Source organism: Podarcis filfolensis (genome assembly GCF_964270895.1).
Source record: "Podarcis filfolensis genome assembly, chromosome: 12".
Classification (NCBI taxonomy): domain Eukaryota; kingdom Metazoa; phylum Chordata; class Lepidosauria; order Squamata; family Lacertidae; genus Podarcis; species Podarcis filfolensis.
Genome location: NC_139614.1, coordinates 3,239,315 through 3,260,330, shown reverse-complemented (window position 1 = coordinate 3,260,330; position 21,016 = coordinate 3,239,315). Strand labels below are relative to the sequence as shown.

The window sequence follows — 21,016 nt, the reverse complement described above, 5'->3', positions numbered from 1 at the left end:
AGCTGATCATATTTGCCACTACATGGTACATATTTAGGCTAAAATCAATCAATGGTTATTTAAAATTGAGGGTGATTTGAAACAGTGGATATGGCTTGTGAAGCCACCATCTCGTACACCTATCTAACATTTGCCTCTGGTAAGGTTTCGGTTCAGTGGCCGTACACAGGCCTATGCTCCAACTGGCCTTATTTACCGGGGGCAGACCATGTTATTTGGAAGCCTAAATCACTTTCCCTGTCTGGAATAATGTTTGTAAATTGCAGTTGCTCCAAAATATAACAGCTTGATTACGGACTGCAACCAGGCTGCCAAGGAGTGTGGTGGAGTCTCCTTCTTTGGAGGTCTTTAAGCAGAGGCTTGACAACCATATGTCAGGAGTGCTCTGATGGTGTTTCCTGCTTGGCAGGGGGTTGGACTCAATGGCCCTTGTGGTCTCTTCCAACTCTATGATTCTATGATTCTATTCTATGATTCTATTATTCAGGCATATTATGCCACCATTGAAACAGCTACAGTGGCTTCCAGCACATTTCTGGGGACAATCAAAAGTGTTGATCTATGCAGCTTGAGACTCAGTCACCTCAGGGATGACCACCTCCCATGTAAACCTGTCCAGGAGTTTACCCTAATGTTTCCAGATTTTTTCAATGAATCTGGGGACACTTTTCAACTTCCTACTAAATAGATGGATTTTGCCAGGGGACTGATTTGTAAATCTGGGGACTGTCCCTGGAAAACGGGGACATCTGGTAACCTTAGTTTACCCTTTTCAGTGACTCACTTTCATGACCAACTGCTCTCAGTTGAGGTGCATAGCGGTGCCCAGAGACAGGGCCTATTTTGTGGTAGCACCTTGGCTTTGCAAGTTCTCCCCAGAAGTGTTCACTTAGGGCTGAGTTTGTTGTCTTTTTGACTTATTCATTTTCCCAGGTCTTTTAGATTATTGTAGAGGTTTTTTTCCAAACAAACAAAAACCACAAGTTTTTATCTCATTATGGTGTTTTTATGTTTTGCATATTATTTATTAGTTCTTAACTTTGTTGCTCTTTTTAATTTTATTCTGAAAACCACACTCAGAAATTATATTGAAGAGTGGGATATTAAATATCATAAATAAATAAAAGGTTCCCTAACTGCAAAATGTGAGAAATGAGGACCCATGGCGGGTACAAACAATATTTAAAGGCAGACTTATCAGGGAACATGTCATCCAGCACGACATGGAGCAAGTTCCAAGTTTAGATTTCTCCTGTGCTGGGCCCGGGGGTTAACTCGAGCAACGTGATCCAGGTCCAGTCTCGAATCCAAGGATTCTGCGACGAGTCAGTCCAACAGGGCCAAGGCAGGTCACAAGACAGGAAACCAGGCTAGGTCAGGCACAGGGTCTCAGATAGGTTCCAGCAAGCAGCAATGTTGCTCCTGCAACCTGGGGCGGGGTCTGACAGCCTTTTATCTCTGTCGGGGTAACGGGCAGTCCTGATCCCCCGGTGACTCACCTCCCTGTCTCGCCCGAGGGCGAGCACTCCTCCTGCGAGTACTCAGGTCTCTCCTTCTCTCAGACCTGAGTCTCTGCAGCTTGGGAGACGACCCAACCGGTAGTGGAGCAGCTGTAAGTGATGGCCCAGCTGGAGGCAATGAGGTCATCCCCACATCTGGAGCCAGGGCAGGCTCAGGCCCCTGACTCGGCCCAGCTGGTGCTTGTTGCAGGGGAACCTGTGCAGACTGGGGCTCTTCAGAATCAGGCCCCAGACTCGGTTCAGATGCTGCCTGAGACAGAGGACCCGGTGCAGACTGAAACTCCTCCAGTTCCAAGTCCAAGCCTGAATCCCAGGCCATCACATCCCCCTCTGTATTACACATAGCTTGGGAAAGGACTTAACAGCACTGAACAAACAGCATTTACTTTCCAATATCTATCAGGTTGTTACACTTAAGATTTACTTATTTATTCACTTTATCAACCGACAAACAAAAAAGTTATCTGGGTGACATAAAAGTAAAAACAAATTAGAAATGCAATGAGACAAAATAAGGAAAATATAAAATCAAAACAAATCACTTTATCACAGAGACCAAGAGATTAAAACATTGCAGCAACCATCAGTTAGATCAGAGCTGGGGGGTGGGAGAGGAAATATAAATTTCACAGAACTAAGTAATTGTGTTAAAACCAAACCAAGGTTCCAATAAAGCAACACTTAGGTATTTATGGGTCATGGGCAATGGAAGGTATCATTTTTCTTACAGTGCCATGTTTATTCAGCTCCCAGGAGACTACTGTTGTCAAGTCTGCTGGTGGAGATAGGAAAAGCAAATGACTCTAGGACAGTAAGATACCAGTTGGGCAGTCATTATAAATCGATTACCTACAGGATAGTTCAATCAGTTTATGGCATTATCAGAGCTGAGATGGGATTTATAACAGAAAACCCATATTATTAAAACTATATTATTTTTATCTTTGTAATTATAATTGTTTGTAATTTTGGAAACCATAAGGTTATTAATATTATTACTGGAGTAGAGGTCTAACTATTCAGTTTCTGTTTGTAGGGGGCACTTGAGAGGTAGAATCTCTTGAGATTTTTTACTTCTTGGAGCACTTCTGTCTTTTTAAAATGTGGCTTTATTTTTAAATGCCTTTAGAGACTGAAATCAGGAATAGAGGACCAAGGTGAGCTGAAGAAGTGTATTGCAGATGCTTGATCTTTCTTGGTTGCCCTCTCCCAGGTACTTGACACCATACCCTTCCTTCCTTTGATTGAAAAAGCAGCCTCTTTCTGATCAGGATTTTCTGGGATGGTTTTTGTTTTCTATCATTGGAATAGTGTTGGAGATTCACGCTGATCAAATTGTATTTCAGGCTTAGTTGAGTGATAGGTTCTGGTACCTCTTTTTCTAGAAAAATAGCACTATAGTATTTAGGAAGGCTATATCTATACTTGAAGCATAACTTTGCAACAGAGATGAAGGTTACCGGTTTTGAATGCACACCTATATAAACAAACAGCACTTCCTGAAAGTAGAAAATAAAGGTAATAAGATGGGCTTGGGTCCCCCCCCCGCTTTTCTTTTTAAAGAACAGTTTATTAGGACTAACAACAACAACAACAAAAACAACAATTTGTACCACACCCATCTGACTGGGTTGCCCCAGCCACTCTGGGCAGCTTCCAGCATATAGAAGAACTATTATTATTATTATTATTATTATTATTATTATTATTATTAAACATTAAAAAATTCCCTATACCTGGCTGCCTTCATATGTCTTCTAAAGGTTGTATACAGTAGTTACTTATATCAAAGAAAAGCTGGCAAAGAAAAAATAAAAACTTGAAGCACACACATAGACATGTGATTATAGCAGACATAAGAACAAAACAAGTAGACAAGAGAAAATCTCCCACAAATATAGAGTCCAATCATGCTCTTTGACCCAAACATATTTAGAAAACCATTTCACTCAAAATATATTTCTCTCTCTCCTTGGAATCTTTCTTTCCTTCAATTGACAACCAAGTTTTTCCATAAGGGCCATGAACCAAATCCGAGAATACAATTCCTCCATCAAATTAGAGGTGACTAATTTCCAGCTTCAGGCTACCATCTAAAATGTCCCTAGCCTTCCAGAGCCCCTCCAATAATTTGGGCTCGTGCTATGAGTTTCGCTACTCAAGAGTGCGCAGAGACACTTTCCGCTTGATGTGCTGGCCTTCACTTTGCCAGATGTCTTCTTCTCAGTGGAAGACCATTCAAACATCACAAGAACCCCTTGCTTTCCAGCCAAGGCTGCAACCTCATTCTTGCTGCTCTGTGTTGATAAGCAGGAGAAGATACTCTGCTGCTTCTCAACACATAGAGCAGTAAGAAAGAGTAGCCTCTTCCTCAGTTTCTGTCGCCTGTGTGTTGCTGAATAGGCAGCTCGTGCCCATTTGCAATTAAAGTCCTCCTGGAAGGCTGTACAGAATTCAGGCTTGAATTGTATTTTTTTTAACCCACCTTTTCAAGCGAGTTAGGACGTGGCTGCTTCCCTTCTTACTCGAATTAAACCGTGTTAGGGATCCTGCAGCAGCCCTGTCCTCACTCGAGGGAACACCTGACTCCCCGCTAGGACAGCCTCAAGGGCTCCCGCTCCGCTTCCAGGAACACATCCAACCTGCAAGGCCTCCTCCTCGCTTCTTCCCGGCCCGCAGTGGCCTCGCGGCCCCCGGCTGGCTGGGCGGAGGCAGGCAGGCGCTGCTAGGCGGAGTCGGCGGGGCGGGGCGGGCCTTCGCAGCCCGGCCCTTCTGCCGCCGCTGGGCCTCCTCCTCCTCCTCCTCTTTGTGCGCCCTGGCTGGCGCTCGCGGGCGGAGACCCTCCCGTCGCCCCGGGACAGCGGCCCAGCCGGAGGGGGCGCGACCCCGCAGCTGCTCGCCAGGCCGGGCGGACCTGCCCGGATCCCCTTCGTCGCTTCTCGCAAAGTCCCTGTTGTGGCCACTTCGGAAATAAACGGTCTCGCCTCCGAGCAAAGGCGGGCGGGAGAAGCCGAGGCTCCCGCTCCCTCCGCGCTCCTTTCCCGGAGGCTCGCCTGCCCTTTTCCGCCTTCCCGGCCGAGATGCCGCGGCTGTTTGCTGCTTCCGCGCGCGTGTGAGGGAAAGGGGCGCCGGCTGGAGAGAGGGAGAGATGAACCATTTTCAGCAGGGGATCCTACTGCTGCTCTTCCTGCTCCTGGAGGTAAGACAGAGCAGTATTATTAGGGATGGCTGTTGCTACTGTTCTCATTATAGATGCTCGGGGGTTGAGTGTGTTCTGCCGTCCACAATGTGCTCCTATGCATTTGAAGCCCTGTTGAGATTTAATGGAGACCTGGACGATTATAGGCCATATAACATAGGCAGGGAATAGCCTCATTCTTACTGAGATCATGGTAAGCGATATTCTTGTCCCAGCTGTGCTGCTTCAGAGTAGCAGCATTCAGTCGTGGGCAAATCCTCGCTTCCAGTCTTCCAGCCTGCAGACAGGCTTCCCACCCTGTCCAGCTGGATGGCACAGGTAAGTGTATAGAATTTTCCACAGACACACTCTTTTTATGCAAAGCTGCCATAGGGAGGCCGGGAACTTGAGCAAAGCGAAGGTGGGGCAGGGCTGCTTAGTTAACCCTTTTCCTTCAGGGCATTTACCTGGAAGTAATGCCCCCTCCCAAATTGCTCCCCTTCCCCTGCAGATCCATGACCACTTTTCCTTTTAACTGTGGAGATAAAAATATATTGGGAGAGGGATTTTGAGTAGAAAAATGATTTGGGGGAAACAGTTAAGCCTTACACTCTGCCCATGCAGAGTTAAAGGTTCTAGCCTCCCATGACAGCTGTTTATTTTAATTCATTTTATTTTAATGTTGCATGCAGTTGGACCTGGAGAAATAGGCCTAACTAGTTCGTAGATTTGAAGGCATATGTTCATAGATAGGATTGAGGACTCCTTTATTACTAACTGCTGATGTTAACTCCACAGGAAACTAAATGTGATGTCGATACACAGATTTGATACGTCTTAGGTGCATTTTCATTTTTAATCAGCTGTGAAGGTTTTACACAGTTTTGATAGCACAGGCCTTGTTTCTTCCTCATCCTCACCATTATGAGTTTTTATTTATAGAGAAATATCTGAAATCACTAGCTTCCTGCGCATTGCAAATAAATATAATACAAATTTTATTAATCACCAGGAATCATTTGTATTGCAAAATAATTAGTGTTTTCATTAAAGTACTTTCTTATTATTGCTTCGTGTCCTCCTCCAAAATGTGATCCTGTTACGTAGATTAAATTCAGTAGTTATTTTATTTAAGTAAAGAGGCCTAGGGCTTTCTGCCTGCTAGGGAAGTCCCACCCCCACCCCCTGGGTAAGTAAGGGTAGGCTGTGGCTACTCAAATAGTGATTGAAATATACTCTACATTTTTCAGAATCAAGAATGGATGGGCTGTGTTGGTACAATCCAAAATTGAGCGGCTACTCAGTTAGCTTGGTGACAGGGCCTAACTGGACATTGTGTGCCAATATTTGTATCATAATCCAGATACTAGAGTGTTGTTGTTATAAGGAAAGCTGTTGAAAGAGGACCACCAGGAATGGAGAAGTAATGTAAGAGGAGCCACTGCTGTCTGACTTTCCTCACTCCAGGTGGCCTCACAGTCTTCTCTCCATACTGGGGGGTGGGAAGGGAACCAGTCTGGCTGTCTGGGAGAGATTCTTATTTGTCACGGGGGGGCCACTAGGTGGCGCATCGGAAGATGGCTGACAATAACATCTCTCCGACCCACACGAGGTAATTTGGAGGCTATGATGGGGGTAACTAGCCTCCTTAACTCCCCCAGGATTGTGGGGGGAACGGCCCTTGCCTGCTGTGCCCTATACCACCCCCGAATTTGTGGGGGTGGGGGCACTAGGCACAAAGCCCTCCTGTGGGATTTCGGCACTCCTGGACGCTGTCCCTGATTCGCGCCGCTAGTTGCAAGCATCTTCAAAAGAAACAATTTGGACGAGATAAATTGCACATGCTTCAAGGAAAAAGGGGAGTAAAGACTGCTGACAGAAGAGATCTCTGATAACAAGACAAGAATAAAATATGAGCAGATACGTCAAGATACGGTATGACTGAGGGGGGAGGGGGGAAAAACCTGCCTTCCTTTTTCTTATGTGATTTAACAAGAATCCCCTCCCCTAATGAGTCAGAAACTAAGGACTTAAGCTGTGGATTTAAGGCTGTGTGGAGATAAACTTTTGAACCAAAGCAGTGTTTCAAGATGAAGCTGGAAAGCTAAGAGTTTTGGAATGACGCAGTTAAAAATGCTGTCGCCATTTTGGGAGGCATTGTTGGAGCTCTTGGGTCTGGGAGGAGAAAGAGAGAAATAGAGTTGTTTACATATCATGGATCAACTTCTCGGTGGGACTTAAGAGCGACAAATGCCAAATTTATGATGGAAAGAGCGATGTTATCTACGAAGGAGATATATGGAAACCATCTGGACTTAGTGGAGGAACGGGAAATCCACACAGGATTATTATTTTGCTTATCGGCTTAAGGAGATTAACAGAAGAGATCGTAAAGGAAAAATAGAAATTATATGAACAAGATATGATGTGGAAACACCAAGATAAGACTGGATAGAATTATGAATTTTGTTTGGACTGATTGGGACTGATTTGGACATTAACACAGTAATAAGATGATCTGAATCCCCCTTTGGATCTTGAAGCATGGGTTCCCCCAACAAAATTTAAAAATTTGGCTTTGTAATTTGGAATTTATGTGATGTGATTTAATTTGATGTGATTGGCCAGTTAATAAAAATTATTTTTTAAAAAAGAGATTCTTATTTGTCACAAGTTACAAGTCAAGTTACAGGTGCTTAAAAACCCAGGGATTTTAGGGGGAGCAAGGGGGCAAAGGACTCAGTGAATGCACTACTGGGTCATGGTGGATTGGCGCAGTAAAAGCCCAGCCCCAGCATTCAAGCAGGTGAACTGTCTGAAACCTGGCTCAGTTAAGCTGGAGGCAGCACTTCCTTGTTTCATGAGCAGCGAGTTGATCCAAAGAAAAAAATAGGAAAAGAAGTTTTCACTGCAAGGCCTGTTCAGGTGCCTTTATTTAGCCATGCCAGGAAAGATTCACTGTGTTTGAGAGAGTAATTTTCATGAATCTTCTTTGGCTACATCATCATGCTGTTTTGCTTTGTTTTAATCAAAGAGGGTTTAGACTGTTTGTAGCTGGGTCTCTTCTCTTTGGCCTATTTGCCTTTGTAAAGCACTTAAGGCATTTTCCTAGATTCGGCACTGCTTAATTTTGCGTAATAGAAGCAGTGATTAGGTAGTACGACCCCCACCATCACCACCACCACCTATTCAAACCATAGGGTGGCTTAGGAGAATTCTTCCAGCTTCATAAATGGGGTCTGTCTGTTTTACGACTCTATCTTTGATTGATCTGTAAAGACGAATAGCCATAAGGACTGTATTGCTGGAAGGATTTTTTAAATTTAAGCCTGGTATTTCACCCATGCCCCTTGATTTTGACAGAATCTGTATTGTGTTGTAATATATGAGACCACCTCTAGGAAGTTCTTTGTGGGCTGTGATTTGACACAATGGCTCTTAGGTAGAGGTCAACTACCCTATCACTGAACTGTATTGATTCATGAGGCGGTGAATCTCCCCAATAATTTTGCAAACACTGTGTTTACACTCCTTCTTTGCCCTATCATAGGAGGTATCCAGGAACATAAATGTCTTCTTTCTGTTAGTTATGGGATTTCAGATTGCATGCTCATCGAATGATCAAAACATATGGATCACTCCATATTAAGGAGTCATCATGAACACACTTGTCAGTGCAGATTTCTAGATTGATCGACTGCACACATTTTTTTGAACTCTGAGCTGGGGGTATTGCCAGCTTGATGTGTGTATTGTGTATATGGTGGTGGAGGAAGAAGCAATTTGCAGCTCTTTTCATCATTATCATGGGAAACTGGATTTGCACATATGACCTGAGTGGCTTTTCACATGCAAGGTGTGTGAAAAGTCACAGAAAAAATGGTAGCTTTTCCCCACTTCCTCTCATTGCAGAAGCTGTCCACATGGGTGGGTGGTGTGAGATATAGAGACCCATGTTCTGTTTCTTTTGCCTCTGGAAATCAGAGGTGGTTTATGGTGATCCCTTTTCTGAAATGCACAAGGGTATTTCTAGTCCTAATCTTTCTGATCTCAAGTTCCCTGTGTAATAGAACAGAGAAACTGATAAATATTCTGTCCATGGAAGCATTTACTTTAGCTTGGCTCCAAAGGCTTCTCAAAGTCCACTAGGAACTTAATAACTGTCAATCATCCCCTGCTTCCCCCACCCCAAGGAACGTAATCAGAATGTACAACAGTGATTGCCCAGCAAAGCACATGGCAGCACAATAGAAGATTAAGCTTTCAATGTTCAATCCATTTAGGAGAAGCCCTGCAGTATTCCTTGTAAGCTTTAATTGACTTTATAAACAGGGTGTTTCAGCATAAGTTGTTAATGCTTCATGTACATGTTTTGCTTTTTTTGGCTGCTATACCAGAATTTCCTTTGATCTAAGCATTTAGGGCCTCAACACACCTGGAGTTTTCAGGAAGTGTGCATGGCTTCTAGGAAGACTCAGACCTTCTTTTATAATGGATTTTTGGAATTTAGTCCCCTCCCCCTTTTAAAGAAACAAACACTCATTTATCATTGACTGGGTTGTGTTGTATATATGTTCATTATGTTCTTCCCATATGAGCCTTTCTGGGTCTTAAGGTCATCTGCTGAGGCCCTCCTCAGAGTGCTACCGCCAGTGGAAGTGTTTGCTGTATTTGCAGCACCGAAGAGACCTCTCTGGAGCTGAAGCCTGGGCAGTGTGTATAGAACTCCTGGGCTGCCCCAACGAAAATGCCTCCCTCTCAGCCTTGCTGATGTACTTCAAGCTTGACTGCAAAAGTTGCCAGAAAGAGGCATACAAGCAGTGTTCAAAATTAGCCAGGCACGAGGTGCATTTTTGCACCTGGCTTTTGACGCGGGTGGCGCTGTGGGTAAAACCTCAGTGGCTAGGACTTGCCGATCGTATGGTCAGCGGTTCGAATCCCCGTGGCGGGGTGAGCTCCCATCGTTCGGTCCCAGCTCCTGCCCACCTAGCAGTTCGAAAGCACCCCTAAGTGCAAGTAGATAAATAGGGACCGCTTTATAGCGGGAAGGTGAACAGCGTTTCCGTGTGCTGCGCTGGTGCTGGCTCGCCAGAGCAGCTTCGTCACGCTGGCCACGTGACCCGGAAGTGTCTCCGGACAGCGCTGGCCCCCGGCCTCTTAAGTGAGATGGGCGCACAACCCTAGAGTCGGACACGACTGGCCCGTACGGGCAGGGGTACCTTTACCTTTACCTTACTTTGACCACTTGTGACCAAGTGAAGATGCCTGGGTGCCAGGATGGTGCGTGATACCTCCACCACCTGGAGGTGCATGCCTAGGGATCATTGGATCTGGACTGTTTTTAGACACTAATACCCCATCCTGTAAAATTCCATGAGTTATGTGTTATATGCACAATCAGAATGAATTTTAGGAACCAAAATGCTTTTTCTGTGTAGCCTGAGTAGACACCATTAAGAAAAATAGGTGGGAACAGGCCAATATATATGTGGACTGTCCCTGGATCTTTTAAATTCTTCTTTAAGTTCTCAGAGCTGTTAACCTAGCTCAAGGTTGTCACCTGAATTTGCCAGATGTTTAACTGACCATCAATCACAGTCAGTCCATCATTTGAAAAACAAGACTTTAGAACTGTCTTACCCCAAAATGCCAACCAGATATTCCACTTTGATGACTGCAACTTTGGTTTAAGGAACCATTTGGTGCCTAACTTATATATCTGAGTTTCTAACACTGCATACAAGACACCATCCAACTGCCCTTGGGACTCCCAACTCTGCATTTACGTAGGGTTTACTCCATAGCTTTTTCTTCTCCCAAAGATGTCCTGCAAGGATTTTTTCCTTGGGGTTTACTCCCAAAGCCTTCCTCATAAATGAGAATAGCTACACAGTAGCGGAGGTTTAGGATGAGTTTTCCTTCTCCTAGATGGGCTACCTTCCCAGGCTGACAAGCCCCATCTGCCCCTCCTTTCCCTCTACAGCACATGCAGAAGCCGCCTTCTTGACTGTTGGACCTCCTCTTGGTCTCATCCACTCAGTCTGCTGGAGCCTGTCTTCTCATGTAGAAGTCTGCTAGGTAGAATAAGCCTTTGGCTTGCCAAGTTTTTATCTAGAGGTTACATGCTGCGTCGTGGAATAGGGGTTGGTATACCAGGGGGTATTAGTGGGGATGGGGTTGTGGACAGTTTACCTGCTTCTTCCTTGCATGATTTAAGCATGGTCTGTGTGAACCTGTTTAGTGTTGTGGGGGTTTCCCTTAAGTTGTTTGGGAGGAACGGGTATGCTATGGTAGAGGTATTTCCGGTTATGTCTCTCTCCAAGTGTACCCATTGTTTTGTCTCGTCTTCCAGAATGTACGGGATTATGTGGCGCATTTGGTTGGTGGATTTGGGGTTTATTCTTGATTTTTTGTGGAGTTGGGTTGGGGGAATCCAGATTGTGAGGGTTTGGAATATGTAGGTTAATTTTGGGAGGGTGGTCATTTTGATCATGGCTATTTTGTCCGAGAGTGAAGTTGATATTGTACAATCTCCTCAAACCTTTATTGATTTGTCATCACAGGGGGTTGTAATTGTGGAGGTATAGTTTGTTGAGGTTTCTGGTTATTTGTACCCCTAGATATCTGAATTTTGGGCAACAAAGTTTTATCTTGGTGATGTTGGTGAATTCTTTTTGGATATGAGCGAGTGGGGTGCTGAAACACATAGCCTCAGATTTTGCAAAATTTACTTGTAGGCCCGACACCATTGCAAATGTGTTGAGTTCTCTGATTAGGAAGGTTGCTGTGTTTTTGGAGTCTGGTGTTGTGACCATCAGGTCGTCTTCAAAGTGCCGTAATTTATAGGTTCTGCCTTTTATTTCCACTCCCTTGATGTCTGTGGCTGCTCAGATTCGGATTGCTAGAGGTTCCAGAGCCAGGGTGAATAGGAAGGGAGACAGTGGGCATCCTTGCTTTGTGCCTCTTTGGATTGCTATGGTATTAGAGTCCATACTGTTAGTCCTGCATTTTGCTGAGGCTCAGGAGTAGATTTGTTTGAGGGTTTGTAAGAAGTTGGGACCAAATTTTATGTTAGTTAGTACTGCTAGTAGGTATTTCCATTCTAGGCAATCAAAAGCTTTGAGGTTGTCTAGGGACATAATTGTCAGTGGGAGTTTAGTTGCCTTGCTGTGTTTGATCAGATTCAGTAGTTTCCTGATAAGGTCTGTTACATTGCAACAAGAGATGAAGCCCGTCTGGTCCAGGGCTATTTAATTTGTGTAGGAATTTTTTTAGGCGGTTAGCCAAGATTGATGTGAATATCTTGTAGTCTTGGTTTATTAATGAGATTGGGCAGTATGATTCTACTTTGAGGCTGTCTTTGAGTGGTTTTGGGATAGAGACTATCTTGGAGGAGGTCTAGGTTTTAGGAATGGGGCCTCCTTTTATGATGTTGTTGAATAGGTGAGTCATGTAGGGCATCAGGGGTTCTTTGAATCATAGTTTTTAGCCAGCATACAATGAGGTCTGCTGGGTTTTGTCCTTTTTCGGGGAAGTTGCGGAAGCGGATGTTGCAATGTCTACTGTGATCTTCAAGGTCTGCTTGTTTAGTTCTCATTTATGTGCTTTGTTTCCAGGTGCCTTACCAGTTCAGCCAATTCATTTTTCACACGTGTGTTTAGAGCCTCTCAGTACCATTCTATTTGTCTTTCTTGCATTTGGTTTTTATTTTCTAGAGTGGAGATGGTCCTAGTGAGTGTTTCCACTTTGGAGGTCAGGTTCCTGAGTCACTGTGTTCTTCAGTAGTTCTGCTAGTCTTTGTTCTATTTTCCTCAGGTCCCATTTTGTTGTTGGGTTGTTGTCATCCTGTGGGGATGTCGTGGTCTCAGTGCTGTTCACCATCTCCCTGGTTGGTGCCATTTCAGTCTCTCTGGTGGCTTTGGTTTGAGATGTCCTTTTGGAGCAGAGTGTGTTGTAGTTAGGAGTTTTGGTGGTGATGGTTCCTGGATGTTGTTGAGTTGCTGAGTTGAACAGACGCAGTAGACTGGTGGCTTTTGCAGAGTGTCAGGATTAGGTGGCCATTTTTGTCATGTCTGGGCTGTGTTTTAAGGGTCACTGTAGTCACCTCAGCTGGGTTGGTGAAGCGGGGGTCAGACAAGCAGACAGGCAGGCAGACAAGCAGACTGACAGACCAACAGTTGACATAAAGGGATTAACAAGCAGAGATGCAAGAGACCCATGGGGTGGGGCCAGAGGGAGGGTGTGTGTTGAGGGGGTTGTTTGTGGATACACAGATGCCTACACACTCATACCACAAATGAGGGAGTAGGGTCCAGTTAAGGGTGGGAAGTGGGGTTAGGGCTTCGTAGTAAAAAGTTAAAAATCAAAGGCTGGCAAGGTTGTATTCAAAAAGGGGGGGGGAGAAGGGGGGGAGGAAAGGGAAAGTAGAGGGAAATGAAAAATAAAAATAAAGGGGGCAATTAGTAATTAGTAATGATAAAAAATTGCAGTGGTGATTCAAGTTATAGTATGAAGTAAAAGACCACAAAAGGGGAGGGTAGATGGGGAGATATATGTATGTAGGTATGTGATTTATTATTATTATTATTATTATTATTATTATTATTATTATTATTAGGGAGGAAGGAGAGAAAAGAAAAGAGAGAAGAAGGAGGGGGATGGAAAGAGTAGAGAGTTTAGGAGTTAAGAAAGAAGAAAAAGAAGAAGAAAACTGAAGATGTTGAGGTGGTGGTATCTGAAAGGTTTTTTTATATCTATCTATATTTATTTATTTATTTATCTATATATAAAATAAAAAGTATATAGAAAACCCTTTTGAGAGGGGGGATTATTATTTACTTATTTATTTATTATAGATAGATAGATAGATAGATAGATATAGATAGATACACTTTAAAGAGAAAAAGGAAAGAGAACAAAGGAAAAATAATAGCAATAACAATAAAGTGGAATAAAAAGTTTTTTTGGGGGGAAGAGAGGTGATGATAATAATGGAAGGGCAGGGAGGGAGGGAGAAAAAGACTGTCCCCCATTTCTCCCCCATTTAATTAAAATAAAATAAAAATAAACAAAAAAGAAGAGGGATCACGGCTGAAGCTGTGGTGGCAGGAAGTGGCCTGTGTTGGTTTAGGGCCTCTTTATGGGCACCGTCATTTTAATTCTTGAGAGTTGGAATGAATGAATGAATAATGTATTTAAAATATTTATTTTAATTAAGAAAAGAAAAATTTTGGATTCTGTGTCCGTTTCCATCCGCCAGCAGGGGAGGGGCCGCCCAGCGCCTGTCTTCTCCCAGGCAATACCTTTGCGCGGCTCCCCAATGGGCCCCTTCCCGCTTCCCTTGCGCTGATCACCAGAGGTGTCGGGTTGGGGCCAGGTTTGGACTGGGCTGCACACTTTTAGGCGGCCTCCCTGGCTCTCTTGATCCCCTCCTACCTCTCTCTCTCAATGGCTGCAGCAGCGGCTGTGGTGGCGGAGGCTGGGGGGCATTCAGCTGAGGAGTTGTCTGCTCAGCTCCGAAGCCTCCAGACCTCTGAGCTCTGCTGGATCACTTATGGGGCGATCCCAGTCCTAGTGGAGCTGAGGTCATAGGGGGTTGGGGGCTGCATACAGCCCTCTCGACCTTCACGTTGGCCCCCCTGGCTCCCCCCTGCTTGTGGCAGCATCGGTGTTGGCGGTGTGGGGACCGGCCAGAGCACCCTGTTGGTCTTGGCGGCCCCTATGAGCTCGGCACGGCTGTTGCACTCGCCATCTTGCTTAACCCATGCCTCTGTTATGGCTTGGAAGGCCAAATGGGAGAGGGAGCAAGTTCTTAAGGCCCAATGCTTTCCACCTAGAATCACAGAGTTGGAAGGGACCCTGAGGATCATCTAGTCAACCCCCCTGCAATGCAGGAATAGGCAGCTGTCCCCTACAGGGATCGATCCTGCTACCTTGGCGTTATCAGCGCTATGCTCTAACCCAGGCTTCCTCAACCTTGGCCCTCCAGATGTTTTGGCCTACAACTCCCATGATCCCTAGGTAGCAGGACCAGTGGTCAGGGATGATGGGAACTGTAGTCTCAAAACATCTGGAGGGCCGAGTTTGAGGAAGCCTGCTCTAATCAATGGAGTTATCCAGGCTGATAATTGTTCCATTATAACCTGTTCCATTGTTCATTCTAATTAAAACCAATGCTTACAGGAAGAGGTAATTGTTACAGGAAGAGGTAATGGCCAGAAATTAGTAATGGTTAAGAATGCTCAAACAGGAAGGGATGACAGCCACTATATTGGCAATACAGAGAGCAGGAGACCAAGTGTTTGGTTGCCTAGGTGATGTAGAAGGAAATACACATCCCAACCAAAGCAGCCGGGCTCTGCTGATTTCTGAAATGGAGTCTTGCTCTTTTGGAAATGGCGAGAGCTACAGTATGTCAAACAGGCCGGCCTCTTTGCTGTTGGGGGAATGAAAATGCACTAGATTAATGTTACTCTCAAACATTTCCATCACCAAGATTTTGGAAATGCACATCTGCATATATTTTCAGAACTCAAACTGAGCTCCTTTGTATTGTATAAGGATGTGTATCTCATTTGCATGTCTGGCATGGAAAACAATGGTGCATTAAAAACCTGTTCCTGTACCTGAGATGCATATGCTTATTTGGTTGTTGAACTGCAGAAATGAAAATGCTATCTATCTAAATGCCATCTATCTAAATAAGCATCACAGACGCGTGGCAGATCACAGTAGCATTGATAAAGGCAAAATATTGTAGTCACACTGGTGCAGTTTTATTATCTGGCTCTTGCTAATTGTTTCTCATTGTGAAGCTCAGTTTCAACATTTTGCAGAAAATGTAATAACAGATCCAATAAAACTTTCCCTCTTTACCTTTTGGATTACATGTTGGGACTAGTAGGGAAAATACTAATGAGAGTTCTGTCTGATTTGGGGGAGACTGAAGTATAAAACTGCCATTGTTTTATAGAGCGATGTAACAAACTCCTGTCTCAATAAGCTCTCAGTGTAGACACTGACAGAGACAACAGAGAAAGGAAGATGGAAGAATATATGCAAATACAGTTACAAATCTTTAGACCAGATTCCATAGGGGAGAGGGCTAAGGCCTTATAGCAAAGGATTTGCAGAAAAGGTGGGTTTTGAGAAGGGATTCAAAGGCAGAGAATGAGGTGATTTCATGCCTGATAGGTGTTCTGTGGAAGCAGGAAGTTAAAACAGAATTCCCCCCTCTTCAAGCTGGCGTAGTTTTCAGCATAGTGCCAAACTGCATTTCTGCCACTGTGGAAGTGAGACAAGTAATATACAAGTCTGAGGTGACACAAATCATGGCTTTCCATCCGTATTTTTCCAGATCAAAAGCCGCATCCTTTATTGAAGACTCGGACTGTACATTTAGTAGAGTGGCACAGTTATTTTAAACAACCGTCCCTCCCTCGTTGTATTTAATGTTGTGTAAGGAGATTTGCACGGTACAGATTATGTAAAACAGAGATTATGTAACAAAAGTGCTTCTGTAAATCTGTTCCCTGCAGAGGCTTGCAGTGGGTGAGAATGTTTCCTTGAGCGCAGTGTGACAAACCCAGTATGTATACAGTTGGGAGGTCAGATTAATGAGCAATATAAACTGTGTCCAAATAAGGAAGATTTAACTTCAATGCTTTGCTAAAGTGCCAAACATTCCAGGATGTGGAAGATGCCAGTTTGGTTTGGCGTAGCTATATCTGCAAGACTGTGTTTAGCTGATATAGCTGAAAAATGGCCCTACCCATTAGATACTGCTTGTTTTCTTAATTAGACCGAGTGCCAGCATTTACTTGACAAGTGTTAGCCACGTGGCCATTTGCAGGTGTAGCATGCCCAGTCTCCTAGCCAACAGGAGATCGGGAGCGCACTGTAACTTTCTCATTTTCCTCTTCCTCTCTCATAAGCAAATTTCCTCTGTCTCTTCCATGTTTTGCTTTAGCCCTAGTGTATAGTGTATTATTAGGGACGTGGGTGGCGTTGTGGTCTAAATCACTGAGCCTCTTGGGCTTGCCAATCAGAAGGTTGGCAGTACAAATCCCCGTGATGGGTTGAACTTCTGTTGCTCTGTCCCAGCTCCTGCCAACCAAGCAGTTCAAAAGCATACCAGTGCAAGTAGTTAAACAGGTACTGCTGCAGCACTCTGGCTTCCATTATGGTGTTCCGTTGCGCCAGAAGCAGTTTAGACATGCTGTCCACATGACCCGGAAAGCTGTCTGTGGACAAACGCCAGCTCCCTTGGCCTGAATTGAGGTGAGCGTTGCATCCCATAGTCACCTTTAACTGGACTTAACCATCCAGGGGGTTGTATAGTGTATTATTATTATTATTATTATTATTATTATTATTATTATTATTTATACTAAGTTTCTCTCAGGGCCACGTTTACATGATATTTCATGACAGGACCACATTGCTACACTAACCCCATAGAAACATTTGTGTTACAATTTTATTTCTTGCCAGTTTTAATCAGTGTTTTCTCTTAAGCTGATTTGTGGTTGTGCTCATGTTCCCGCACCATACGTCTCTATTTCTTAGCCCCCCCCTCACCCTCCCAAACTTTCTTTTCTCAGTCTGTACCACAATAAGTTTTGAGTGTACTCCTGGATACTGCCCTGAACCTGGGTTCCCAGGTTTTGGTGGTGGCCAGGAGTGTGTTTGTACCATTATGCCTCGTGCACCAACAGCACCCTTGAGGTGCTGGATCTGGCCACAGAGATGCATGCCTTTGTTACATCCTGATTGGACTACTGATACAAGCGCCACATGGGACGGTCTTTGAAAAATGTTCAGAAGCTTCAGAGGTTCCAAAATGCTGCAGTCACACCCCTGACTGGTAGGGCTTGGCAAAGTGTCAATACATCATCCAACACCAGTCTGTAGACCACATCATGAGAACCGTTTCAAAATAATTTAGCTGGCAATGTATTGCGAAGCACAGCCTTTAAAAAATCCAGGGGGCAGTGTAATTGTAAGCCTCTGGTGGCTGGCTGGCTGCCTTCCCTTTTGGCTCCCTTTCCCCTCTGATGGCAGAACAGTTCCATGCCCAGCCTTGGCGCCTCCCAGTAACTGTGGTATCTCTACCCAGTGCAGGAATAGTAGCTGGCTGCTTCTTCCTTCTCTCTGTCTAGGGAGGAGCGGAAGGAGTTCGCTCTCTGAATGCAAGGGCTCACCTTCCTTTGAGAGGAGGAATCCACAGTGCAGATAGCACATACCTATTAAGCTCCTTGACTGCTCCTTCGCCCAATCTCCCCCTCCCACCAGCATGAACGCCAAAGACAGCTCCTTTGTCTGATCTCTACCCCCCCATAGTTCCATGTTTCAGACATCATGATATATCACTAAATCATGATGTTTAGCTGGTGATATATCATGTTGTTGAAAACAGATATCACTCAACCCTGATTATGTCCTATAACACCCTATATGGCTTGGGCTCACATATCCTGGGTGTTAAAATCTTTGGATGAGCACCTGCTTGGATGCGGTCCATCAAAGTGGGAGGCATGGTTGGTGGTGACATGTGGAATTTCCTCCTGAATTGACAATTTAAATTGGAATACAAGAAGGGGAGGTGTGAGGAGGTCTGAGAAACAAGGTTGAGGAAAATAAGTATCAGAAACTGTATGTGTTTTTTCTATTTTTCTGTTTAGTTTCGAATATGCTTTTTTGTGTTGTTTTTATTTTGTTTATTTTTTTTGTTTTTGTTTGTTGTGTGTTTTTTGAAAATACCAATAAATATTTAATAAAAAAAAAAAAAAGGAATTTCCTCCCACAAGAGGTTAGACTGGCTCTCTCTTTGCTGTCCTTCTACCGGCAGGCTAAGGCTTTCCTATTCAAGTTACAGGTAGGTAGCCGTGTTAGTCTGCCGTAGTCAAAACAAAATAAAAAAATTCCTTCCAGATCTGAAGAAGTGTGCATTCACACGAAAGCTCATACCAATAACAAACTTAGTTGGTCTCTAAGATGCTACTGGAAGGAATTTTTTTATTTTGCTTTCCTATTCAGACAGGCCTTTGAAAACAATGCTGGCCACTGGGCTGCTGCCAGAGCAAACTGCACTTTAATGCTAGTTTTAAATGCATTTTCGGTGTATTTTAACTACTCCTTTTAACTAGTTTGTTTTTATTACTTTGTATTTTATAATTATGTGTTTGAATGTTGAATCCCAGTGTGGTAAGAATTTACCTCTACATCACCTGTTCTTGCCCAAGTGAGGGAACACTGTTAAATAAAACATGGAACCAGGAGAAAAATAGCAAGCTTAGTGGTCCAAGGACCAAGTTTATTAACAAACCATCAATTAGGAAGGACTGTCCAGAAGAGTTAGGTAAAAGGTAAAGGCAAAGGACCCCTGGATGGTTAATTCCAGTTGAAACCGACTATGGGGTTCGGCGTTCATCTCCGCTTTCAGGTTGAGGGAGTCAGCATTTGTCTGCAGACAGCTTTTTGGGTCATGTGGCCAGCATGACTAAACCACTTCTGGTGCAACAGGAAACCATGACGGAAGCCAGAGTGCATGGAAATGCTGTTTACCTTCCCACTGCTGCGGTTCCTATTGATCTGCTCACATTGGTATGCTTTCAAAATTTGACTGGAGCTAACCGTACAAGGGTCCTTTACTTTTTTTTAACCTTTATATATAACACTCCACATAGAGCCATAAAACATCTTAAACATCCTTCTGCATATATCAATAAAGGTTACAATTAATGGGATGTATACATTCATGGCTCCATACTGATATCAACTTCCCACATTTACATTGGGGAACCCCAAGCCATTTGGTCTCAACTATCACACTTTAACCTAGTTGTCTTGGCAACCAGACCTTCTTTGAGAATGGAAGAGGTCTCCCATCTCCTCTTTCTAGGCCTCAGATAGCTTCAAGGAGAAATGCTGGTTGTCACCCAGATGCTAATCCAACAAATAACTTTCAGCAAAGCATCATTTGCCCCTCCAGGGTCAGATAAGGCAAGAAGGCTGGCATGCAGTGTTTACACAGAAATACACAGTTACAAAATGCAGGCACACAGGAATCATTCATTGATGGATTCTATCTAAAAGGTTAAATGCAATAAATATTGAAACCATTAAGCAATATCAAAATCTAGATCTAAGGCCAGATTGAATCACCAGTTTGGGAGAAAGGCAAGTTTATATAAATGCATAATAACAAACGTGTTAAATGACTCAGGACTGCAGATTCATCAGGTATTTAAGCTGGACCATTTCACTCCTGACCTTTGATATGTTCTATCTATAGAAAATGGTTCTATTTAAGCACACAAAGCTTATTAAGATAAGATAAACCAATCATAAAGATGTTTCTGTGTTAATGAAGAAATAACTAAGCAGTGTTGCACCTGGGGAAAATTATGCTAGCTAAACCTGCTCCAAACTCTGGTTTGGAGCTAACCAAGACCATTGTCGAAACCAAAAGTCACAGGTGCATTCACATAATGGGAATTAATAGAGCATGAACATGTAGGGTCTCCTGATTTCTTGTGTATACCTGGTTTTACATCTGCATTGAGTCCACAGGCTTTCCCTAGCACTAAAATTTATTAAAATGGGTTCTTGATGCAATGCAAATAAAATAAAATAGATAGTGGGTCTTATCCCCTTGCCTGTGAATCTTTGTAAATGCAGTACATAGTAATTAGAGTGATAGCTGTAATTATGTTGTCAAGTATGCATTTTTCCCTTAGCAGCAATGAAATTGATATAATAGAAGCTATATTTTACAACATGAGGTGGGCACAGATTCTGTTTTGAGACACACCCAAGTGCATAGGGGTCATTCTGTTGCACATGTTGGGAAGCCTTTCCCATTGAAATGAGGGTCAGACCGTGCATATTTCCCCACCCAACCCCCACTCCTGATTTTAGTTGAATGGAAATCTCACTATTTTTTCATTTTTTAATGTTTTTATGCATTACAGAGCCTTTCAGAAAAACTGTTACAATTCCTCCTAAGTTCCTGCACAATTCATGCTTCTATATATTTTGGAACGTGATTTTTCTGTCTGTCCTTTTTATCTTTTTTCTTTTTTTTTTCTCTATACGGTTGAACGCCTCTCGAGGTATTGGCACCAAACTTGGCATAAAATTTCGGGGGGGGGGGGCGTTCTTCGTTGATGTTTGGACATCAGTCACCATTTTGAATCTTGCCTGTTAAGATATTGTCATGAAACTTGACATAAGGATTCCCAAGGTGTGCAACAATCTTCATTGCTTATTGAACACTTGGCGCCATTTTGAATCAAGATGATAGACCAAAACATAA

The 21,016-nt window shown here is 43.7% G+C and overlaps 1 protein-coding gene across 1 annotated transcript in view; it reads left to right on the top strand.

Moving 5' to 3' along the window:
- The first annotated feature begins 4,227 nt into the window (after positions 1 to 4,227).
- VOPP1 (VOPP1 WW domain binding protein) overlaps positions 4,228 to 21,016 on the top strand; it is a 39,567-nt gene continuing 22,778 nt past the window's right edge. The window contains exons 1-2 of the mRNA XM_083578362.1: positions 4,228 to 4,451; positions 4,517 to 4,719. Coding sequence (XP_083434488.1) covers positions 4,669 to 4,719 — 51 coding nt within the window. The 5' untranslated portion in view covers positions 4,228 to 4,451; positions 4,517 to 4,668. The remainder of the gene's footprint in view (positions 4,452 to 4,516; positions 4,720 to 21,016) is intronic.